This window comes from Eublepharis macularius, chromosome 17, assembly GCF_028583425.1.
Source record: "Eublepharis macularius isolate TG4126 chromosome 17, MPM_Emac_v1.0, whole genome shotgun sequence".
NCBI classification, from domain to species: Eukaryota; Metazoa; Chordata; class Lepidosauria; order Squamata; family Eublepharidae; genus Eublepharis; species Eublepharis macularius.
Genome location: NC_072806.1, coordinates 14,454,280 through 14,480,104, shown reverse-complemented (window position 1 = coordinate 14,480,104; position 25,825 = coordinate 14,454,280). Strand labels below are relative to the sequence as shown.

Here is a 25,825-nt window from a genome sequence, read left to right as displayed (position 1 = left end):
TATAAGAAAAAGAGATCAAGAGATCATAATCCTAGCTGCTGAGGAACAAGCAAGGGAAGAGATCATTTTCTCCACCCAGACTCTCCCCGCCACAAATCCCTTTCAGCGGCCTGCAAAAAGCAGCCATTTGTGTCTCTACACGGCTGTTCCTCCCCCAGTCCTTGTGGCCCCAGCAGGCAAAACATTAAATATTAACACCACGAAAGAGATGCATACACACCCAGAGCCAAGGCTCCAAAGCAAGGCATTCTGGGAGTTCCCGTGCCAAGACACAAACAAAGGAAAAACACAACAGCCTTTTAAAAAAAAAAGAAAAAGAAAACCACTGCATGCTCGTATCTTTGTGCGGCCCAGCCACACACTGATCCCGCGGCATGCCGGCTGAAGAAGGGGGTGGGGGTGTCAAATTGCTTTGCAATGAAAAAAGAGGTTGAATCCACTTTCAGGGATGTTCTTTTCTAGGGAATTAAAAAAATAAATGAAAACTTCCCAGTCTGGTTACAGCAGCTCTCAACCTTGAGAAGTGCCCCTCCCATGCTCCTGGAAGCTTACTGCCTTTTGCACATGGGTGCGCAAATGGGCAACTGCATGTACTTTAGCAGAGCAGTGCGCAAAGGGCTCTAAGCCCGCATCCTGGGTTGGCTTGGGGTGGTTTTCCTAAACCATTTCTGTGGAGCTTTCTTGATCAACTCCCCTAAACTAGGAGCATGCTCGTCAAACACAAAATACAATTCCGCTGAAACATGCTAGCTTCTAGAAAAGGACTTAATCTTTAGTACGGGTTTTCCTAAGGTTGGGACGCGTGGTTTTAAAAAAATGAAGCCACAGTTTTGGCATTTACTTTTACTGCATGTAAAAGCTATTCCCTTTATGTCAGAGTAGCCAATCCTCGGTGTTTCTAAATGAGTGCTGCATGGGAAGAAAGGCAATACTCCTTCGTCTCTGCACAGAGGATTGGGGGGGGGGCACAGTGGCACATGGCGTAGAGAATGAGAGGGGCATGAGTGGCAGGCCCACAGCTCTGCCAGGCCAGGCCAGCATCCTGACACCAAGCCAAAGACGAGCAGCGAGCAACCACCAAGCCGCTCAGTTACAGCCGCAGTCATGGCTAAAGGGAAAAAGCAAGCAGACATTCATGCGCTTTCTGACAATCTCAGCAACCAAAATGCTCTTAACTAAATCAGATTCCAGCTTGCCTTCTGTCTGTCCTTGAATATATTTTTAGCTTGGTATTCAGGCAAAAACTGACTGAATAGTCAAAAATACTATTGCGTGCAAACAGCCTGCCGGGCTCGTGTGCCCATTTCTGGCTTTAAAAGTCTACCGTCGCCAACAGCCAAGTTTCACTACAGAAAAGAACGCAGAGAATCTGCATGGATTTCTTTTTACCAACACGCACGAACTGCCCTGCCAGATCAGGCCACAGGTATACCCAGTTCAACCGTCGCCAACCAGATGCTTCTGCAAAACTCAGAAACAGGGTGCGTACCTCCTGCCGCTGGAATTCAGGGAGAGACTGCCTGGACAGGGAGGTTCTTGTTTAGCTATGTCAGTTGACAAACCTCTGGTTTGACTAATTCTTTAAAGGCCTTCATGTCCAATATTTGGACTATTTTTTCCCAAGGGCAGCGCAATGTTTATAGATGCAGAGGAGTTAGCCGTGTTAGTCTGTGGTAGCAAAATCAAAAAGAGTCCAGTAGCACCTTTAAGACTAACCAATTTTATTGTAGCATAAGCTTTCGAGAATCACAGTTCTCTTCGTCAGATGGAAACTGGTCAAATATAGAAGAGTTTAAAGTCCCTCAATCAAGTGGGGAGGATCATTTGCAAGGATTTTTCTTACGGAACCAGCCACAGGACAGTTCCACAAAGCTGTACCAACCCACATGGCGGTGGAGCTCACAGTGTCTCCCCCGTGCCCCAAGCATTGTTCTCTCTCCACTACCTGACGAAGAGCGCCATTAAATTCAGAATCAAAAAGAGTCAAGTAGCACCTTTAAGACTAAATTCAGAAGTTTGCTTACTACTATGTGAATTTTTTTGCTGGTATTAAGAAAGGTTATTTACCCCACTACTGTACTTTGTTTTTCTCCTCGTAATAACGGACCATTTCAGGCCTTTACATTTTATACTAGCACCTAGGGATGAAGGCACTGGAGGACACAGTATTTAAGAGACCCTTAAGCAAACTGCTGTCACCAAATCTTGGGGCAGCAAATTCCGAAGTTTGCGCAACGCGCAGGAAAATGTCCATTTGTTTGTCCTGAACACACTGTCGGTTAGTTTCATCGGGTCACTCTGTGTTTCTGTGATGGAGAAGATTTAATCCTCTCCTCGACATCATTCTCAGCTTTCTAACAGAGACGGCTTCTCCCATCCCCCAAACCACAGGGGCTTATGGGCACAAAAGCATCGTCTTGTGCCCTGTAATCTGAGTCAAGGTGAAAGCACAGACAGCCCCCACCCTGGCCAAGTAGCCTTCAGCAAGGCCGGCCTGCTGATCTCGGAAGATGTTGTTTCCCAGCTGCACAAGAAGAATCAGCAAAACAGAGGCCGGAGGGGAAGAAAGCAGCTGCTGCAGGAGGCAGTGGCTGGCCTGGATCCTGCCCCCCCCCCAAGGCTCCTGGCTGCCTAACAGGATCCTCAGTTGGCACATGCTCCAAGGCTTGAACCCGAGCTCCCCTTCCAAGCCCTCACCCCCCTAGGATGCGGAATAGCAGAGCAGCCAGTGAACTCCCCAGCCCCTGGAAATGCCCCCGCTGGGAGGCCCGCCAGTTGGCCTGCACAACTGCTCTTTGGAGAAAACCACTCCTACACAGCAAGGGGGGGGGGAGATGCTAAGAAGCCACAGATGTGCTTGGCTTAGCACGCTGCCCAAAGCTCAGCGAGCACCCGCAGGAAAAAAGGGTGGTATGAAAACCTGGCTGGAACTCTCCGTGAGGGGGAGGAGGAGCCGGGACCACAGCAGTTGCAGGAGATGGCAGCTCGGCAGACTCTGGGCCAGAAGTCGGCGGCGACCGCATTTCGAGCAGGGGAGGGACCACTCTCAAAAAGAAAGGGTGGCGGCCGCTGAGAGGAGCATGGAAATTTGTGCTTTGGGGAAAAAAAGAAACCCTCTCTAATCCCCAGAGGACTCGGGGCACAGATGCTCATCAAAAGGAACGCTTCCTCAAGATCCCCCGAGCAGGGCATTGTGTATACTTCTTCTGCGGTATCTCACAGCAGAGCACCATTTAAATCTTTTTTAAAAATCTGGTTTGTCTCACTGAAATGTACTAATTTCTCAGCATGACGCAGAAAACTCTGCATTTCATCTCGCTAACATCAGGCAAGAAAGAGAGATTTCCTTGTGCTCTGGGAGTCAAAGAACTGCAATTCCCTCTTGGCAACAGGAACCACTGAACTATGTAAGAGGTTCTTGCCTATCCCCTACTTGAATCAGCAACTGTTGACACCCAGCAAGGAGGCAAGCTCTGGCCTTCAGATGCTGAAGGCTGCTATATACAACAAATCTGTATTATTTAACAGGCCACACAATCTATTATTTCTGGGTTTGACTCCCAAACTTCTAACATCACAAACTACTTGCACGTCCTCAGACAACTGTTCCCATCTACTGCTTGTTAACCTGCAAAAACAGGGTACAATATTTTATTGGGTCAGCCAGCAAAAATCCTCAGGGTAGCCAATTCTACATTAAACACCTGATTTTGTAAGGAAATATAGCTTGATTTTGCAATTGCAAGAATTTAAATGTTGCTTTTTCAGTACAGCATTATAGAAGTCCCGGACCTCGATAATTCTGCAGTGAAAAATTAAAAAGTTGAGATCTTGCAATTATCAAACTACTTTTCTGCAGCCCCTGAGTAAGCACTGCTTACTCTCCGATGCACCTGGGAGGACTAGTGTGCTATAACAGCATCAGGCTAGAACCACAAAGACTTGGATACAAACTCTAACATCAAGGAAAAAGGGGGCAACAATACATACTGCCAACCCCAAAACTGGAAAGGAATTTATTTCAACTCCCACTTAGCCAAGAAGCTCTCAGCCTAACCTACTTCATAGGGCTGTTGTGAGGATAACGCTGGTTGTAGGGTAAAATCCACATACGTGGTCCTGAGATCCCTGGAGGGGCAGACAAAAGGGAGAATCGCTGTCCGTCACAAGACAGTGCACTTAAATGCCATTTTCCGTAAATGATGAATTATTCAAAAAGGCTTTTTACTCAAATGGGAGGGCTGTAATGTAGGATGGGATCTCAGATACTTCACTAATGGGTTAAGGACCGTAGACTTCACCGCTAGGTTGCCTTACATATTATCTTTTGCTTTAAATATGTACTCCAATGTACCACCAGTGCTCCATGTTGTCTAATGTCAATCCTAGACGTGATTATGTTCTGTTTCAGAAGTTTCTTCTACTTTGTATTGGATTCTTGCTAACGCTGTGTCTTTTAAAACTTGTATCTATTGACCCTATGGTATTGTTTATGGAAATGTCCTTGATACTGTTTGGAAATGTACTCGATACGGATTGTACAAATCTCATACTGTGTAATACGCCTTGAGTCTCAGTGAGGAAGGCGGACTAGAAATGACAAATAAAATAAATAAATAAAATAACTTCATCACTAACAAATTAAGCACTGAAGGTGTCCCAGAGTGCTAATGTGACAAATCAGACACAAAAAAGGAAGAAACAAGTTGATAACTGTGTTCCTGCTGGAGGCCCCTTCCTGCCCAGCTCTTCCTCTGGCCGTCTTTCGCACTCTCAACCTGCACCGTAGATGCAGGTGAAAACCAGGAACACGGCCTTCTTTGGTAGTGGCACCAGGGCTTTTTTTCTGGGAAAAGGGGTGGTGGAACTCAGTGGGTTGCCCTCGGCGAAAATGGTCACATGGCTGGTGGCCCCGCCCCCCCTGATCTCCAGACAGAGGGGAGTTTACAGTGCCCTCCGCACCGCTCAAGCGGCACAGAGGGCAATCTAAACTCCCCTCTGTCTGGAGATCAGGGGGCGGGGCCACCAGCCACGTGACCATTTTCAAGAGGTGCCAGAACTCCGTTCCTGCTGAAAAAAAGCCCTGAGTGGCACCACGCCTTTACAATGCTCCCCACCCCCTTTCAGGCTTGCTTGTCTCATACTTCATTGTCTTGAACTTGTCGTCCAAAGCATTTATCTTTACCCAGGCTTTTTCATGAAAAGTTCCATCTTTTTTGCCATTGTTCGGATGGCTAGCTCCTACACCAAAGGCTATTTTAAGAAACCGATTTTATGCTACTCAGTTTTATTTTTATACTGCTTTTATGCTTCGAACTGGGCTTTTTGTTTGTTTTATTGCTAGTTTTAATATTGTGATTTTTAGATATCATTTTTTTTAGGATTTTATTGGACTGTTTTTAACTTGCAAGTTGCTACAAGAAAGAGTCTGGAGAGGTGGCACAGCACAGATAGTAACAGCAAGTACATGTAGTGGTTAAAGTGTCAGAACTGGATCTGGGAGACCCAGGTTCGAATCGCCACTTTGTCACAGAAGCTTCCGAAATTACCCTGGGCCAATCATTCTCTTTCAGCCTAATACACCTCACAAGGACATTGTGAGGATAAACTGGAGGAGAGGAGGCTATATGCCACTTTGGGTCTCCACTGGGGAGAAAAGTGGAGTATAAATGAAGTAAATAAATTTCCCAAAAGAAATAAAGTACTATTCCACTCTCTTTCAGCCACCTTCGCTGTGCCGGAAAGCATAAATCTATTTCTCAGAGCATTGTTCTCTGGAGTCATGCGCTGCAACCCCCCCGGCTTCCAAACTAAAACCCAACGCTTTCTACACTCTGCTGCAGCTGTACAGAACGTACCAGACAATGGGAAAGGATGATGCATTGCTAGGCACCACTGCTATGCTGTGTTGCCAAGATGCACCTGGCAACCAAGATGCTACCCTTCGGGGCCCACTTTTGCTCTGAGAAAGGCCTCCGTAAGCATCACAGCTGTTATTCCCTCCACAACATGCTCCACCTGCGTTGCACCTTCCAGAAAGAGAGAGAGAGCTGCTCCCACCTTGAATTGCCTTCCACAGACAGCCACAAGAAAGCATGACTCACAAACCTACAATCATCTTCCAAGGCCCTGCTTCGGGTTGCCCCTACTTTCTGAGATTAGGCAGATGGCAACTCGAGAGAGCACCTTCTCGGTCATGGTACTCATTTGTCCCCTTCTTTCCATGGTTGCAGACTTTTTTGTTTCACCTGGCACTCCCACAGGGATCCCTCCTTCCTGCCCTGTCTACTTACGAGACTGTTTCACATACATACGAAGCTGCCTGATGCTAAGTCAGACTCTGGCAGGGCACTCCTAAACAGAATTACACTGACTTCTGTAACTCTGCTTAGGATTGCACTGTGGGTCTATCAAGGTCAATCGTCTCTCCTTTCACTAGCGGTGGCTCTCCGGGATCTCAGGCAAAGACCTTTCACATCACCATCTAATCCTTTTTCATCGGAAGTGCTAGGAATCGAACCCGGGACCGGTTCGATTCCTAGCACTTCCAATTAAAAAGCAGATGGTCCAGCATCTAACACTTGGAGCATCCGGAGGACATGCAGTTCAAAGAAATGGACAGAGTTCGGTCTGGAAGGGGGAGACACTAAAAACAGAGGTCCCTGAGCTTAAAACATCTCCAGAGACAGCAAGCCCCAGTCTCTTTTGCATTTTACAGCAGCCAAGCTTGGGGGACAGGATAAAAGAAGAAAGGAACAGGGACTGGGGGTAGACTGACAGAGTTAAACTGGTTGAATAGTCACTGAGCCTCTTCCCAGGGGATTGTCCCTCTGACTAGCGATCCCAGCAAAATTCTCCACAAACTACATTTCCCAGCATTCTTTGGAGGAGGCCATGACAGTTCTACTGCAACAAAATCAACGTCAGAAATCCTGCCTCCTATGACTTAGATCTGCTTTTAATTCCAACGCTGGTACAAATTCCCCTGCCTCGACCTAACTACAGAATGTCAACCAAGCTTCAATAATTTAGAGTCTGCCACAAGGCATAAGCCACCAAGGAATCCCTTAACAGGAGCAGCCCAGATGGTTCCAGCAAGCAAACCAAACTGCATGTGTGACAAAGGAAAGCAAAGAACATTTTACTGAAAGAACTGCTACCATCACTGTGGGAAGGATTCCTTCCCAACTCCAAGCCTAGCAAACGCAAGTACAAAACCAAGGGTTCACCTCTGATGCGTCCTTGGCCTTTGCCCGCACAGATACGGTTGCAACACCTCCCCACAGCCCCTTCTGCAATGCCAAGGTCCTCTCTTCACATCTACACCTGTCTGCTATGTGCCTTATCCATATTCTGCTAGTCAACCTAGTCTAGCGCAGCGATTTCCAGAGTGCATGATATGAGAAATATATTTTTTTAAATTAAAGGACCCAGTAAGACTAAAGTGCCTATCCAGAGGGGGCTGTCTGTTGTCTTTCTGTATGAGTCACTGATCTGGCTTCAACTCTGTGGGATGAGGAAATTAATTCCACGACGTTTCCACGCTGAATGTCCTTGCAACGCTCTAACACTCCCAATACAGACACGCAGCATAATTACTTGACCTCAGAGGAGGGTGCCTGTTCCACCCTGGCTGAGTCACTGTGCTGTTCTCAGCTCCAAATCCATATTCAGCCATGAAGCTCGGTGCGCTAGTCTCTCTCACTCTCTCTCAGCTTAGTGTACCTCACAGGATTTTTGTTGTGAAGATAAAACAGAGGTGGGGAAAACCACGGACACAACTCCTGAGCTCCACAGAGGAAAGTGCGATATAAATAGGATGGGTTCGCTCAAAGGCCCTTCTTGCAAGTAATAACCAAATTATCATTTCATTAGAGGGCAACACACAGAATTCTGAACTGTACCATTTCTAACTGACCCTCAGGGAGGGGATCATATTTTGTAATGTAACAGAAGCAAAACAGCTAGGCTAGATCTTTCCGCCATCATGATTTGCTGTGTTTCTACAAGCAGAGAGACTTGAAGGTGGAAAACACTGAATTGTTACCTGGGCACCTGAAGGAATTTCTCGCTTGCCACAGGGCCACCAAGCAAATTCTATGTGAAAATGAATTAAGAGCACATTCCTACTTTCTGCAGATGTTCTCAAACACAAATTTGCGTAGCATAAGGAGACAAATCAAGATGGGTAGCTGTGTTAGTCTGTCTGTTAGATCTGAAGAAGTGAGCTGTGACTTATGAAAGCTCACACCGTACCACAAATATTATTAGTTTTACAGATGCTACTGGACTCTTGCTCTTTTCTACTACTATAAGGGAGACAGTTGTGCTAAAACGAGAGACAATCTGGGTTCCAAGCCTTACTAACCAGGAGCCGTGTAGGTTATTCTGGGACAATTACCCTTGCAAGGTTGCGGAGAGGAGAAAATAAAAGTCCTACATATGCTGCACTGGACTCATAGGAGAAAGCATGCATGGGCTTCATCCCAAAGCTGTGATCCCACACAGAACACCCATCTTTCATGGGGAAGACCTGGGTTCAATTCCTGCCAGTTAAAGATCTCTGGTGGCAGGCAGACTTTCTTCTGCCTGAGCTGAAGGAGAGCAGTTGGCACTCGCAGAACAGAGTTCTTTGCGAAGATCAAGAGGTTATGCTTTGACAGGTTCTGATGTATATTCAACAGCAATTACATTTTGTTCGTGTTTTTCAAATCTGTCCTCCACATTTTGAATCAGGTCCATGGAGAGCCAGTGCAGTGCAATGGTTAGAGGATTAGTCTAGGATACGGGAGACCTAGGTTCAAATCCAGACACTTGCTGGATGCCCTGGGGCTCACCTACCTCACAGGGCTGTTATGAGGATAAAATGCCAAAGAGAATGCAGTAAAGCCACTTGCATTCTCCCAGGAGAGAAAGGCAGGTACAAATGAAGCAAATAAATAATCCATAAAATAAACACTTCCTGGTGACTGTGAGGATAAAATGGAGGCGGGGCAATGATTGGGGAGAAAAGACAGAAATACCAAAAGGCAAAAAACTTACTTTGAAGTAGCTAACTTATTAAAACAAAACAAAAACAAGGTGCCATACGGAAGCTGGAACAGTAGTCAAACCTCCAAACCAAGACAAGGCAAGACCGGAAAGAACCCTGGGCAAGACTTAAGAGCAGCCGGGCCTAACCGCACTTGGAGGCACCAAATGTGGTTTCAACAGATGCCTAGTGCCATCAGCGAAACTCACCACAAGAATCTTGTTTTCAAGAAGGTAAGAACATCACAGACTCAGCCAGCCAGCCAGCGGGCCCACACAAAGGCTAAATCGTCCTCAATACTATCTTGGCAAAAGGAGGTTCCATTTAGCCACCCGTGAACCAGCTTAGCTCTGTCAAACCTCAGAACGCCAACTCAGCCACAGACGTACTGGGTGGGCTTCGGTATAGGTTTGCCCCCCCCCCCAGCCCTTCATAATCCTCATCCCCTGTTTCCATGGGCCCTGAAAGGATTACCGATGATAGGTATGGAGCATTCTGGCATAAACACATCGCCTGGCTTTGAGTTCCAATGGAGGGGAAGAAAGCAGGACATAAATAAAGAAATGCAAATACGCTGAATGCTCTAGTGCTATACCTGCTGAGTCAAAGTAAGAGCTGGTTACACATGCATGCTTATAGCTCACCAAGCAACGACCTGTGCAGTTGTATGCGTGCCGTGGCAGATCAAATGCGGCAGGCCAATCTTCCCTCTCTCTCATGCCTCCTTAAACACAATAGGGGAAGTCAGTTCATACAGTCTGTTAAACCCAAACTGGCGACAAGTTTTATTTTGGCCAAAGCAGCTGTATTCCTTTAGCCAATGAAACTCCTCATTCTGTTAAGCGTGCTTTGGCTTGCAGCCGCACAGATTGATCCTACTTGTATCTTGTCAGGTCCTCTATGTCCAAGGGGGCTGACTCCTGCCTGAACGGGCACATAATTGCATCCTTGGGGCATAATGCTCCATAGCAATGTTTTAGACCTTGCTCAAGAGATACAATTGTACATTGATACTTTTGAAAAGGTGAACTCATATGTGTTTGGCACCTTTCAAAAGACACATTTTAGAACGGTAGCAAGGGGGGGGATGATCCCGACCGCCAGTCTTCCCGGCAATTGCCCTACAAGCTGGCATCAGATTTTGAATCTCCGCCCTGCCCGCATCTGGATAATTCTTGCGCGCCTGACCTCAGACACAGGAGACTTACTGCTCCGAGTTCTTCTGGGAATCCCAGAACAGCCCCTCCCAGAAGAACAACATACAAAGAGCCCTGCTGGCTCAGATCAAAGGCTGAAACCAGCAAGATCCAGTATTCTGCTTCCACAAGCGGACAGCCCAGATGTCCCCTGGAAGCTCTCGGTATGAAAGCGATGATGGAGTTCCACTACCGTCTACCCTCAATCAGCGCACAGCACTGCGAGGTACACTGCCTCCGCTGGTGGAGGCTCTATTTTAGTCATCGCGGCGAAAAAAATTCTATTTTTCATTGATTCTCTTTAAAAGCCAGCTCAACCACGGGTCCCCCGGCAGATCTCGCCAAACGAGCGTCTTCCCTTTTGTCTGCCCCAACCTTAAAGCTAAGCGGTTTCAACGAGCGACCCCCCAAACTAGTCTGAACTCCCCGCGCTCCACCCTGCCCCGGCGCCCCGGGGAACAGCCTCCTCCCCCTGGAAGCCCCGCGAAGGCCGCTCACCTGGCTCACAAGCGCAGCAGCTCCAGCTCCGCAGCCCGAACCAAGTCCCAGCAGAGCCCCATCGGCACAAACAAAAGGGCCGCGCCGCGCTAGCAGCGCCAAGGGAGCCGGGGCCGCGGGCGGGCCGAGGCAGCCTCCGGGCTCCCGCCACGCAGCATCTGGAGAGGCCGGAACAAAGCGGCGGGGAGGCGCGCTCCGCTCCGCCCCACCCGCGCGCCGCCAAGCACCTGTTCGGCCCCCGAGGGACGCGCGGCCCCCGGTGCCAAACGCCGCGCCAAACGCGCCCCCCGCCGTGCGCCCTAGGCGCGTTCCCAAGCGCGCGTCGCCTCCCCGCCGCCTCCGCGCCTCCCCGGCCTGGGCTCGCCCGCCATGGATCGGGCGCGGGCTGGGAAAGGGAAACGCAAACAATGCCGCCCGCCGCGCTCGGGAAGGAAGGGAGGACGGGGAGCGAGGGGGAAGGCGCCGCTCCCAGGCCGGCCTCCGCCGCCGCCGCCCATTGGCTGAGCCGGCCGCCTCCGCCTCCCGAGGAGCCTTTGGGGAGGGACGGGCAGAGGCGGCCCGGCCGGGAGCGCAGCCTTCGGGGACGGCGAAGGGGGGGGGGGGGGACGGAGAAGCGCCGGTCTTATTTGTGCGCTCGCCGAGCTGTAAGAGCAGCCGGCGGCTGCGCTGGTCACAAAGGCGGGCAAGGCAGCCGGGGCGAGGGCCGCGATCTCGGGGCCGCAGCAGCCCTGGGCTTGAACTCCTCCTGAGAGCTTCACAACCCAACACCGTTTCGGATCTGCTCGAAGGGGCAGAGGACTGCTTCCCGCTGGGCGTGCAGGCGCTGTGCCAAGATGCGGGGCGCGGAGGAGGCCCGGCTGCACGTTTTTATTCTCCCGTGCGTAACAGAGGCCGAGGTGCATTGAGAAGAGCAGGTTCTGAGTCCGGCGGCACCTTAGAGACCAGCAAGATTTTCCCGGTCTGAGCTTTCCAGAGTCAAAACTCCCTTCTCCCGCTCTCTGAAGGGAGCTTTGACTCCCTTCAGTGCAATCCTATGCAGAGTTAAACCAGTCTGAGCTCATTGACTTCAATGGGTTTAGACTGGAGTGACTTTGCATAGGATTGCACAGAACCGGAAAATCTCGCTGGCTTCTCAGGTGCCGCTGGGCTCCCAGCCTGCTGTTCTCCTGCAGACCAACAGGGCTACGTACCCAAAACTTACTTGGGAATAAGTCCCATTAAGTAAGCAAGCGAAAAGATGGTAGAGGGGGCACTCTTGAGAGGAACCATTAAGGGGAACACTCCAAGCAGCACTGCTTGGGCCTCTTGCTGATAGGACGGCCATCCTCCACGTGGGGCTTGAAGATCTCCTGGAATTATACCAGATCTCCAGATGACAGAGATCAGTTCCCCCGCAGAAAATGGTTGCTTTTGAGGGTGGGCTGTATGGCATTATACCCTGCTGAGGTCCCTCCCTTTCCCTCCAGGCTCCACCCCCCAAATCTCCAGGAATTTCCCAAGCTAGTGCTGGCAACTCTAGTTGCTGACACACACCCCACAGATGTTTGTTAAATGCGATGGACAGCCCTAACAATATGCCACTTGCCTGGGTGAGGGGGTGCCTGCCTGGAAGGAAAATCTTGCAACAACACGTAAAAGTGTGCCAAGCTTTGGACCAGTTCACTGGCCAGTCCACACCAACTGGTGGGGCATCAACAGTTTGGAAAGGGGGGTGGGGGAACAGAACCAGATTCTCACATGATCTACAAACACATCCTTACCAGTTCACCTGGGGAGGACCCTAAGGAAGAATGACAAAGCCGGGCCTATTGTTTCCACCATTTGTCTCTTGGCGTTTTAGGACTGGTTGTCACACAGCCCAGGAGAGCGCTCTGGTAAGATCAGCTCTGGGTTCGAGTCCTGCCTCCAACATGGCTCAGGCTTTGAAGCCTTCTGAGCTGCAGGACAAGTTTTCTCTCTCTTTGAACTCCCTTCTCTAAGCCTTCCTGTATAAGACTGCAGGCCCCATTCTCCACCTATCATTAAGCTTATATACAAATACCTGCATTTGTTTGTCTTCATCTAAAGTTGCCAAGTTTTTTTTTATTGGACCTGCTCCTCTGCCTGTCAGCAGTTTGGCCTGCAGACCTTAGCAAACCAATAAATGCTGCTTTTCCTATGGTGAAAAACTTTTCTTGCATTCTGTTCTTAGTCAGCTGGCAACCCTCTATTAACTCCCCATTGCCCCTGCGTCCTTCTCCCCCTTCTTCTCGCTGCTTTTGGGGAACAGGTAATTTGGGTGCCCGGTTCTTGGCACAAATCCAGAGCTGCTCTGTTCCGCATACCCTGCAGCTGCAGAAGAGAATTGTTTCAAGAAATGCACACACTCCCAAGGAAGTAGGCTCCAGTTGGACAACCAGGAAGGGACAACCAGGAAGATTTAATTGCCTTCCTGCAAAAGTGTGATATATTAGATACACATTGAATAAGTCTAAGTTCAAAGCACTGAAAAGTACCTTCTTTCATCTTTCGTCATCCTTTCTCACTGACCTCCCCCACCCACCTCTGCTCCTTTTAACCATTTGGACTTCATCACATTGGCGAATTCATTTACTTTATATTAGGGTAAAAGCCGAGAAGCGTGTGGAGCTCTTCCCCCCCCCCCCCCGCAACAGACTAATAATACAGCTAACCCTTAATTTATATCATCAATCTTAATCAGTTCTATATCTGCATATGAATAAATACACGTATGAAAAAGCATCCTTTTTCTGCTTTAAGGCAATGCTTGTTTCAACATGTTGTCTGTATTACTTTAGAAGAAATTCCCTCATCTACATGAGAAAAGGAGGAATACCTCTTCTAAGAGCAGCACCTGCATTTTGCAGTTCTTGTAAGTAGTTTTTCAAACAGTGCTTTCTGATTAGTTGGGAACACCTTAAATCAAAAGGGCTTTTAATCAAGGGCTGAACTGCCTGACCTGTACGGCAGAGCCATTCCTGGAACACAGGGTTGCTTCTGAAAATGGCAGCCTTGTGTTAAGTTCCTCCCCTCCCTACCCTGTAGCAAAATTTTCCCTTATGCTGATGTGGCCGTGGCGCCCTTCCCTGTCCCAGATAAATGGCTGCCTTTGAATGAAATGGGGAAATGCCTAAAATGGGAATGTCAAGACATGAGTCAGTTTCACTTCACGAGATGGAGAGAGGAAGAACCAGACACAGGGTGCTTTTCAGTGGCAGTCCTGAGTCACTCCTAACATCTGTTACTGCTGGGACTGCGTAAAACTTGTGCTTAAAAAATTCATTCGGTACCACCGAAGCTGTATTCCAAGAAAAGCTAAATTCCCTGCTCAACAGGAATGCACACAAGTCTTTTCGCATCATTTATTTTGGCTTATGAAGAACAATAAAGGCTGGTTAGAAACCCTGTCTAACTGCATCTGGCATTGACCAGAATGATAGGGATATAGGACAGAAACCGGGTTTTTAAAAAATGAGACGCTAATATTCTTAGGATGTATATTTTGCCAGCTGTCAAGTTTTGGCTTCATGCAGGACAATCACAAAATGCACATAAGCGTCCCTATGACGATGAATTTGTTTGCCTTTCTTCCCCCCCCCCCTCTTTACCGCTTTCAGGGTCTACGTACAAGACGCACCTTTCTCTCCCTCCCTTCTACCTCTGGCATTCACCCTCTAATTCTGAATTTATACTTATTGTGGAATACTCTGCGCTCCCTTCTCACTTCCAGTGGCTTGTTCAGCAATTTCTCTCTTTACCAGGAAACGAAACTCGCTCCCGGTCCCTGTTAGGAAGGAGCCTGGCAAAAAGGGCCACTCTCGTTGTATCTTTCTAAATAAGAATGCCGCTCACTCTTTTGCATTCATTCCCACCACTAGATCTTCTCTCCCCCCCCCCTCCTTATGCTGGAATCAGATTCTGGGCTGCTGCTTTGCTGTTTCCTCTTCTTCGGATGCCTCTCTTTGTTTCCTCAATGCCCAGCAAAGGGGGTGGGGGGGAAGGAAGCAAAAGCTGGGGTGGGGAGAAAAGTTTGCATGAGAAGCGGGCAGCTGTGAAGGGCTTGGGGAGCAGGTGTGCCTGTGTGGGCCAAGGCACCCCCCTTCCCCAGCAGGGCCCCCTCGCTCATTACCAAGGGGGCAAAGGCTATGCGGGAAGGGCCTGCGAATGGGATGGCAGCCACAGGAGAGCGGCTTTATGCAACCTCATGGAGGGATTATCTGCCCCCCTCGGGGACCCTGCACAAATGCAGATGCGGGCTCCCTTTCCCAGTGGGGAAGGCTCGCTCCATTTAACTTGATTGAAGGGAATTTGCAGCCGGGTCAAAGATCCAGCGGCAGGGCGGTGGGGGGGAGCCAGGCAGGCGTGCTGTTTTTTTCTACAGAGGCAGCAGCCGTGCTTCCCCCCGCCCCCCAAGCCCTGAAAGTTTACAAAGGGGGGTAGAGGAGAGAGACCTGCCCAGAAGCCTGCCCTCCCCCACCCCCAAGAAAAACATGCAGATTGCCAAGCTACCCACTTTAGGACTGCAGTGTTTATTCTGGAGGTACAGGGGGCACTGATGGGGAAACGGCACGGAGCCCACCCTTTGCAAGCAGAAGGGTCTTGGGTTGGAGTCCCAACATGTCCTGCTGAAAGGCTCTCAGGGGGCAGGTTTGGGAAAAGGCCTCTCTCAAGAGGGCTGTAGAGATCTTCCGCCCAACCAAGCATACAGGACCAGGCAAGGCAGGGGCAGCTTCATACATCCATAAGAGAGCCATAAAAAGGAAATTGCAAGGAGAAACTGCGCCCCCCCCCCCAATCCCATGAACTTTTCAGGTGGTTCTTTTTTATTTTTTAAAGCCAACTCTCTCTAGCGCTTTTATTTGCAAAAATAATGAGCGGAGAGACACGTTCTAAACTACTGTTTAGGAAATGCCAATTAAATGATGGGACTGAAGCATTTCTTCACGCCAGGGAGCAAGCTGCAGCATTCTCTTCTACGCCCTGAAGCACACAGGAGTCCCCTTTTCTCCATTCTATAGGATCATGCAGTGAACGGAGAAACACATAAGCAGGCGAAGCTGCCTTATGCCATGTCAGGCCCTGCACTGTCTACTGTGACTGGCAGTAGCGCCCCAGGGTCACAAGAAGAGCGTACTGTCTTAATACATCCTACCCAGGGCTTTTTTTCTGGGGAAAGAGGTGGTGGAACTCAGTGGGTTGCCCTTGGAGAAAATGGTCACATGGCTGGTAGCTCCGCCCCCTGATCTCCAGACAGAGGGGAGTTAAGATTGCCCTCCGCGACAGCAATCTAAACTGCCCTCTGTCTGGAGATCAGGGGGCGGGGCCACCAGGCATGTGACCATTTTCAAGAGGTTCCGGAACTCCGTTCCACTGCGTTCCAGCTGAAAAAAAAGCCCTGATCCTACCTAAGCTTCGTCAACCGGGGTTTAAACCTGGAGCAACCTGCATACAAGACGTATTCTCTGAACACTGTAATACCGCCTCTCCCCAGGTGACAGACAGGAAACCACTAGGAAAAATCAGTAGTTTAAGATGCAAGGTGGGCCTGGAAAGGGTTCCAGAGGCCTGAACTAGAGCACAGCTTAAGTTCAAGCAGGGTTTCCAATTTCAGCTGGGGAGAATCCTGAGATTTGGGGGTGATGCCGACAGACAAGAGAGTATTCTGAAGCAATGCCAGGCCTCGTCTTGAGGAATTTAAATTTAAGTGCAAATGGGATAACAATGAGGCACTTGCGTGCCCATACACAAAATGGGCATCAACAATGTATTCATTAAGGTCAATAAAATAATTCAGTTGCATCACTTTTTTCTTTCCAGCATGGAATAATGAAGCATATTTTAAAGATGTTTGGCGAAAAGCCACAAAGCACCACGCTCAGAAATATAGCAAGGCCATCGTAATTTTGATGCCCTCTGGGTCCCATCCCTCTAAACCAACATATTCACATTTTGCCATTCAATATTGCTGACAAGGGAGGAGAAAGTTGTAGGCATGCCAAGCTGTTGTTAGTTGGAGAGGAGTGGAAGAAGTTGGGTCTTTTCTTCCCTAATCAGGAGTAGCAAGAAACCTTCAATTTCAGCGGAGTTACCCGGAAGAGTTCACAACCCTTCTCAACTCATCCCAAATTTTACTAATTACTCCCTACAGGTGGCCTATTAACCCCTATGACATTTCAGTTCTTTACCTGTCTCGTAACACTCTTATAAAATCTCCAAAAGGATCTGTTTAAGGGGAGGGGGGAAAAGAAAAGAAAAGGAGTGGGAACTTGTATAAAGGACGTTTTTAAGTACAGTATTGCGTGGCAACCACAGGCTTGCTACTCAGTTCTCCCTTGCCGGCTGGAGGGGGTTAGCCACCAGAGGTAAGCACGGTTTCTGAAAGGGATGGAGGAAAGAATTCTCTTTCAAGCGTGTGTTCTCAGGAGCTAATTCTGGAATGCCACATTTGAGGCCGGCGTGCTATTCTGGGCTTGCCGTTTGAGGCCTTCTTTGGGTGCAGAACAAAGCGGGCAGAAGGAAGTAGTGGTAAAGAGGATGGAGGGGGGGGGATATTGCAAGAGAGGAGACACAGCCATAGGTATATGGTAAAACAAAAGCTCTTCGCCATTTTAGGACCAGAATAACTGTAGAACACAGGAACTTTCTCCACCCCACCCCAGTCCTGATTTCCCCCTCATTTTAGACCCCAGGTCTGGCATCTTTTCAACCAATACAAATTAACATACTGAAATGTTACCTAATTAACTTCAATGCCCTTTCAAGGTACTCATAGAGCATTCACAGGTAAACATGATGTGCCAATAATAACAACAGTTCACCTGCATACCGCTCTTCTTGACAGATTAGTGCCCACCGAGAGCAATGAACAAAGTCAGTGAAATTTGAACCAGCAAAACTGCATCACAGCTCAGTTACTTAACCGCTACGCAGCAAAGACTAAGGATGGTGGGGAAAGAGACAGCCACCATTTATTGAATGAGCATTCAACAGTGTAGCAGGAGGGCAGAAGAGAAGTTGAAAGAAGAGGATCTTCTAGGCTTTGTATGCTGTTTGCATTTATGTGTATTCTTTGGCCCTGTGATTGCCACAGTCGGGCTCAGTATATGGCAGATGCGTAACTTTTACTAGGCTATTCCAGCAGCACCAGTATACTGTACTGCGCTAAGGGGTAAACTGTACTGCGCTAAGGGGTAAACTGTACTGCGCTAAGGGGTAAACTGTACTGCGCTAAGGGTTAATCCGCTGGGTTTAACCCTCTTGGCAATGTGTTACATTTTCCTACTTGCCAAATTCAAACACGCCTGCCGCATGGGTCATATCCAACAAAGCTCTGTTTATAAATGGGCGGGGGGTGCCGTAGCCAGGATTAGATTTGAGCCATCACTGAAAGGTGGCTCACGTCTGCATGTAGCAAGCACACCGAAGAAACCTCCTGAACTGCTTCTCTTATTTTTAGTGAAACTTTAAGAACCATGATCAAAAAGAGTCCAGTAGCACCTTTAAGACTAACTAATTTTATTGTAGCATAAGCTTTCGAGAACCACAGCTCTCTTCGTCAGATGCATGGAGGGTATGAAGAAACTGGCCAGATATATATAGGTGGTGAGGGGAGGGGGGAGTAGTTGCATACAGAGTTCATGTCTGATTGCTGCCCTAAACTGGATAGGAAGTCTAGAACAGTATCCTGCCCCCTGACATTGGGCATTAAGAGATTTCATTTCGGGAAAGAGCCCAGGGGAAGGGACAGACTCACACAAATCCCACCCGACACTGCAGCTTTGATTCAAACCAGGACTTGCACATGGCAACTTTGTGAGTTTAAAAGTGTAATCAGGAGGTCCTGTCCTAGATCCCCATTATTATATGAAAGCTCTAACAGCGGACTGTTTCAGAAGCAAGACTGAAGTAGTATCTCCCATTTTTAATACAACCACCCTACAAGTTATCCGAGTTTTGAAGACATTCTAAGGAAAGCAAATCTTCTTCCCAGACATCATCTAGACCATAGCATGGATTTCATGTCTGCTGTCTCAAACTAACAGATGGAGGGTAGAATGGGGCGTCTACTGAACCCCACCACCTTTCCGCTATCTATAATCGTCAAGAGCCAAGGAGGCGGGGTCTTCCTTTTTTGGCACCAAAGCCTCCAACAGTGATAGGGTGGAACTGCCCTGACGTCAGAGAGTGTTAAGGAAGGCAGAAAAATGTGCAACTCTGGTCCTAGAAAGAGATGAATGGGAGCAGAAGGGGACAGGAAAGGAGAAAAGAAGAAGCAGGGCAGGCCCAGGAAAGCAAGAATCAGAGGATCAAAACAAGGTAGCAGGTCAAAAGAAATAGTAGAGATTCAGAAATGGGTGTGGGAGAGTTTCAGAACAATGGCAAAAGGGAATGTAGAGAAGGTCAAAGGGAGATGTTTGGAAGAAGAACAGCCAAAGAGGAAAACTGCACTCAATGAAGGATCCAACTGGTGCTTTGAAGAAACCAGCCAAACTCTTGGCTGCAAGTTTCAAGTCCTCATTTCTATCCTAGGAAGCTATACAACTTCTCACCAGCATGGATTCACGTCCTAAAGAGGGAGCCAATCCATTGTCTAGTTAAAGTAGCCCGACCCTGGGCCTTGACACACCGTGGCTTTCCCGTGTGAAAGCTAAAGCGTCAAAGGAATTTAGCCCTCTTACTCCACTGCTGAAACCTCTCCCTCCCCGTGACCTAGTACTTGTACAGCCAGCAGGCTGCGATCAGCTCCCTGTTCATGTATGTACCCCGGCGTTTTGCAAAAAGAGTAAAGTTGAATGCAATTACATTTGGAAAACAGAGTTTTGGCAAAGACCTGACTGGCAGAAGCAGCAAAGGAAAAAGTCAGGGATGCGCCAATTCCAATTCTCCCCCCTCCCCATCACCACATCAAAAGGAGTCCAGTTCTGCAAACATAACCAGTTATGCCTGTTAGGGAAATTTCCATTTTCACTTGTTACTTTACAAAATCACGGACAGTCTGGGAGGAAGGGAATCTAAGTGACACACCCAAAGGAGTTTTGCATCTGTAGATGCAAAATAGTAAAGAGTCCAGTAGCACCTTTAAGACTAACCAACTTTATGGTAGCATAAGCTTTCGAGAACCACAGCTCTCTTTATCAGATGCATCTGACGAAGAGAGCTGTGGTTCTCGAAGGCTTATGCTACCATAAAGTTGGTTAGTCTTAAAGGTGCTACCGGACTCTTTACCAGGTTGCACACAGTGCGGGATCTATTTTGTGATTTTTCATGCCCCCGTCTTTTGAGAAGTCATCTTCTCACACATTGATAAGCTGGTTTTCCCAGCCCAAAACGCTCACTCCTACTCCCAAGGGAAGCTGCAGATCGAGATAGGCTAGCAAAGAGTTCTCTCCTGAGATTCTGGAGAGCTCCAGCCACCAGTTCAGGTAGATGACACCGTCTGACACAGACCCATCAGCTGTCTCAACGGAAAAGCATTTCACTCGAGTTTTTATGCTCCAATTAATAACTGAGACACATTAATTAATAACTTTTCACATTTCGTGTTTTATTTTGTAAGCCACCTTGGGCACATCCTCTGCAGAGGCAGCATAATGCTTTTCTGAATAAATAAAAGAAATTCACCTAATCGTCCTCTGGCTACTGTACAACTCGGGAACTATGCGTGTCTTTTGCACACCCTGCGGTGTTTGGCCCCTCGAAGAGTGATTCCGCATCCTGAGACATTGCTTTAATTTGTCTCTCAAATGAAGAGGCAAGTTTCTAGCTGCCGACGTCAACAAAGAAACATAAAAAAGCACGGACAATCCAGAAAAAAAAACAGTGTTTTGTTTTGCCTCTTTTTTTCCCATATGACTAGCTGCAAAATGTGATCAATTCATTCAGCAGAATTTTGGAAATGAATCAACCCCAGCTCACAATATACACTGGAACAATATGGCATCTCCTCCACTTACCCACCACCACCACCCCATTCCCCCAACCCCCTTTAGGAAGCATTTGAACGATAAAGCATTGTACCCAGGGCTTTTTTTCAGCTGGAATGCGGGGGAACGGAGTTCCGGAACCTCTTGAAAAAGGTCACGTCTGGTGGGCCCGCCCCCTGATTTCCAGACAGAGGCGAGTTTAGATTGCCCTCTGTGCCGCCAAGCGGCGCGGAGGGCAATCTAAACTCCCCTCTGTCTGGAGATCCCACCAGACATGTGACCACTTTCGCTGAGCGTGATTTAAACTTAAAACCTCCCCCCTTGTTCCAGCTGACCCAAAGTGACGTTATTGGCCCTGGGAGCATGCGTGCACTTTGCACGCGCACATGTGGTACCAGGGGCACCACCTCCCACCAAGAGTTGCCCCCTGTGCTGGCAACCCACTGAGTTCCACCACCTCTTTTCCCAGAAAAAAAGCCCCGATTGTACCCTTCAGGCCCTGGTCTTCCTCATCATGCAATGACCCCACCTCTTGGCCTGGAGAGGACGTTTATGCACAAGGAGGGCCGCATGGACTCACAGCCAGCTAGCAGTCCAATAGGCCCCATGCTGCCACCCCCCTGAAGAAGTCCCTTACAAAAAAAAAAAAGAAGTCCCTTACCATTGGATGGAGATCCGGTGCAGTCAGAGGCTTGCGCTTCGGAAGGAGCCGATGGCGGCGTCGAGGTGGTTTGGAGCAGGTGAGGTGGCTGTGTTGACTGGGCCTCTGCTGAGGACTTCTCGCCAGAGACGGCTTCTTTCCTGGAATTCTCCTGGGGCTGCAGGAAGCAAAGAAGGAAGCAAAGGGGTTGGGATTTTTCGCCTCCAGCCTTTTTGTAACATGTCTTAGAAGTACAAAATCAGCTTTAAAAATGTGAATGCTGAGGCACATTAAACTAATGTTTCTGTGTTTGTATAAAGTCTCCCCTTCTGGGTTTCCTCTTTTAATCATGCTATAATAATAACAGCAGCAGCAGCAACAACATTTGATTTATATACCGTCCTTCAGGACAACTTAATGCCCGCTCAGAGCGGTTTACAAAGTATGCCATTATTATCCCCACAACAAACACCCTGTGAGGTAGGTGGGGCTGAGAGAGCTCCAGAGAACTGTGACTAGCCCAAGGGCACCCAGCTGGCTTCAAGTGGCGGAGCGGGGAATCCAACCCGGTTCTCCAGATTAGAGTCCTGCCGCTCTTAACCACTACACAAACTGGCTCTCTTCCACTCCTTCGCTTGCAATAGGATAAATTTGTTTCCCTAAGACAGCAGCAGTAGGTGGGTCTCAAATTGTAAGCTTATTTTATTGACCTAAAACTCTGACACCTTTCATTCTACTAAAGTAAGTTACCATTCAAAATAAAGACAGCCCGTGCAGTATAGCAGTTAGGGTGTCAGACTAAGATCTGGGAGACCCAGGTTCAAATCCTGACCCTGTCATAAAGTTTGCTGGGTGATCTTAGACTAGTCACTCTATCTCTGCCTCGCAAATCTCACAAGGTTGTTGTGGTGACGATAAAATGGTGGAGAGGAGAATTAAAGACACCGGCCTCAGTTCCTTGGAAGGAACGGCAAGGTTAAAAAAAAACATGCCAGATGAAATAAATACATTAAATAAAGGACACAAATGAAATAAATACATTAAATAAAGGACACAAATGCCCAATAAGATCCATGTACTGTCAAGGCCATTCTAAAAATCATGCATACAAGGCAATCACTGACCCACCAGAAGCAAAACAGGTAGGCAAACAGAATTGTAAAAAGATGCTGTTATTTGCCAAATGTTCAACTGAAGACAAGGGGGCCCAAAAAGACAGAATGAGAGGCAGATTCCGTAATCTGAGTGCTACCACTGAGAAGGCCCAGCAGTCACATGTCTAACCTGTGAAGATCACAGCGCCAATTTTCACTGTTTGTAAGTTCACCAGGGCAGAGACCTGCCTTTCCTTTGCGCATGTCTGCCAATCTGTGCTTGAACACAAGGAAAGGCAAAAGGGCACCGAGGACGGGCATGTGCAGATGCTGCCACATGGCCTTAGGCAACATTTCATTCAAGGCCTGGGACAACCTCTAAAGAACTGTGATCTAGTTCGGTGAGGCAATGGTGGAAGTATAACCAGAGGCTTTGCAGGAACATCCTCTTCCTGGAACTTTTTAAAAAGTCTGATGACCTATTCCTGCCAATGTCGCTTGATATGGAAGGGAGAAGAATTAAATGTGAATGGCTCCTGTTGCCGGGCAGACATACAGATCAGGAGCAGCCCAAACAACAGGCAACTGGTAAACTTTGCTGAAATAATTAAAATATTGACAAGGTCAAGGGAGGGACTATGGCTCAATGATAAGAGCATCTGCCTGGCATGCAGAAGGTCCCAAGTTCAATCCCCGGCATCTCCAGTTAAAAGGAAAAGGCCGTAGGTGGTGTGAAAGTCCTTTACCTGAAACCCTGGAGAGTGGCTGCCAGTCCGAGTAGACAATACTAACCTCAATGAACCAAGGCTCTGATTAAACAGAAAGCAGCGTAGCGTGGGATGTATTTTTCACCTTCTCTCTTAATTGGCCACCCCGTTTCTGTTCCATGCTTCTTCGGGGAAGAGAGGATAACTAACAAGGCAGTTAGCTGATGGTCTCCCGCCACTAAGCAGCCCGACTCACCGTCCCCGTGGGGGGCTGTAGCTGCAGGATGACCGCCGAGGCGTGCTGGAATTTGCGCTGGGCTGTGTGATTCAGGCATCCGGCAGGGCGGCTGGGGGGACTGCCCTCTGTCCTCTGCTGCCCCATTGCGGGGGGTCCTGAGGGATGCATGGACTGTTGGGATGCCTGGTTGGCGCCGGGCTTGTGTTGGCACTGCGGCAGGTGGGCGGGCAGTGGCTGGCTTTGCGAATGGGCTTGGGCCTGCAAGCCGGAGGACGCGCCGACGCTTGGTGCTGGCAGGGCCTGGACCTGCGGCAGGTGCAGTTGAGGCCGGGGCTGGAGCTGCGGCTGCTGCTGGATCACAAACTGGTGCTGCATCGGCTTCTGCTGCAGAAGCTGGTGGGCCTGCAGCGGAGAGTAGGCTGGCCAGGAGAAAGTACAGAGAAGACCGGGCTGAGCACCACCAAGGAGGACTATCACACATACGCATATGTGCTTTTAATAATTCTCTTCGTACATTTTAATATCATTCTTATACCCCTGTTACTCGGTGCCTCCTTTTTTTCAATCAAATTTACACTCTGACACAGAAGCTTGCTGGGTGATCTGGGGTCAGTCACACATGCTCAGACTAACCTACCTCACAGGGTTGTTGTGGGGATAAAAATAGAGGAGAATGATATAAGCCACTTGGGGTCCCCATTAGGAAAAAAAGGTGGGGTATAAATAAAGTAAAATAAAATAAAAGCTGAAATCTGCACCTAGCGTACGGCAACCTAGCACAGCCTAGCCACTAAGATGAGCCACGGCCCAGTAGGTTCCTAGTTCAAATCTTGCTCTGCTACCAAGTTACAACTTACTCCTTCCCAAGCTACACTCTCAGTCGGGGTTCTCCCAATATGCAAAACAGGGATTACAAGAGTCACCAAACTCACGAGGTTGTTGTAAGGACTGCCACAAGATAATTCGTGCAAAACTGTGCACGCTGGGCCTTTATTATTATAGAATTATGCAAGCGCAGCGCTTACTTATGCCATTGTTTCCATAGCATCATTAATGTGCACAGAGCCTCATAAAAATCAAAACCTCTGCCCTGAAGACATGGCAGTCCAAAATTCAGAGGGAAGGTGGGGTAGGAAGCAAGGAGAAGAAACACCACTCAGCTGTGGAAGCTCGCTGAGTAACCTTGGGCCAGTTATTCTCTCTCAACCTAAGTTATCTTTCTGGATGGTTGTGGCAAGGATAAAATAGAGGAGGAGAGAATGAAGCCTTAAGCCACTCGGGTTGTCCAGTGGGAAGAAAAGTGCAACATAAGCAATTCAATAGGCATTTATTTCTCTCTTGCCGCATGGATTTCTTCCACTTTCCTCTATTTAAGACCCTTTTTTGCAGAACTGGTTCTAGTTTTGCTAGTCACGGGCAGCCGCAAGGAAGATGCTGAAGCCCCATCTCCAACCACGAAAACTGCAAACACCGGCCGCACACTTTTAAGCGGATCTCTGCAGCCAGGCTTTTTATTAAAGAAAGTTGCAGATTTTAAGGAAGCTCCACCTTGGGACCGACACCCCCAAACCCAGAGATTTTTCTGTCTACACACAAAAAGACAGTGGCGTTCTCAACTAGGCAGCTGCAAGACTGCTGACTGCACATGGTGGGATTTGCTGGCAATCCAGATGGTGGATTTGATCGGGACAGACAGGAGGGGGACATCTGTCTTCTGGAAACTGTATTCCTCACTGGTTCTGATGTCATTTCTCAGCCTCAAGGAGGATACTAGAGAAACCATATTACTCCCAGAATGCCTCTGCTCTGATCTTCTATGGTGGAAACCACTCCCCTTTCCTTGGCCAGCAACTCAATTTTAAGAAAGACCCAAACTGTGAGCCTTGCTTCCTCCCACCTGTGCAATTTCCCATGACAAGAGAATGCAAAGAGTTGATCAACTGCTCAAAATTCAGGAGTGGGGCAGAGGTGGGTTCTTGACATTCCAGGCACCAGCCAATAGGGGTTCTCTAAAGAGCAATCATTCACCCAGTTCTACCATGTCGCAAGTACACAGAGCCATTTTCTAAAGACCTCAACTGGGGGAGGGGAAATGATTTTTTTAAAACCACTTCTGCCACCTCTTGACAGAGGTATAAAGGCTCAGGGAAGTCTTCTCCTTGTATCTGGAGAAGGGAGCTTAGAGTCTCGAAAACTTATACCCTGAAAATCTTGCTGGTCTCTGAGGCGCTACTGGACTCAAATCCTGCAGTACTTTTGCCACGTGCAGTTAGTCATTTTTATATGTGTAAAAACAACAGTCATTGCAAACTGCTTTTTGACCAAGCTGCCACTCACCCAATGCTACCTTTGTACACACCCTCAGATTATTCCAGTCCTTAAGACTCAGAAACTGACTGCAGACGCCCCAGATAGATAAAACAGACTTCCCCCTTCCGAGTACAGAAGGGTGAGCACCAGCTTCAGTCATATACCAGCTCACAGCTGTTCTGCTGGGT

The 25,825-nt window shown here is 48.4% G+C and overlaps 1 protein-coding gene across 1 annotated transcript in view; it reads right to left on the bottom strand.

The window, feature by feature from the left end:
• The window catches only part of PHC2 (polyhomeotic homolog 2), an 82,032-nt gene that overhangs the window by 11,167 nt on the left and 45,040 nt on the right, over window positions 1-25,825 (bottom strand). The window contains exons 8-9 of the mRNA XM_055001550.1: window positions 23,346-23,746; window positions 21,310-21,466 (exon numbers count right to left, since the gene is read on the bottom strand). Of these exons, the coding sequence (XP_054857525.1) occupies window positions 21,310-21,466; window positions 23,346-23,746 (558 nt within the window). The remainder of the gene's footprint in view (window positions 1-21,309; window positions 21,467-23,345; window positions 23,747-25,825) is intronic.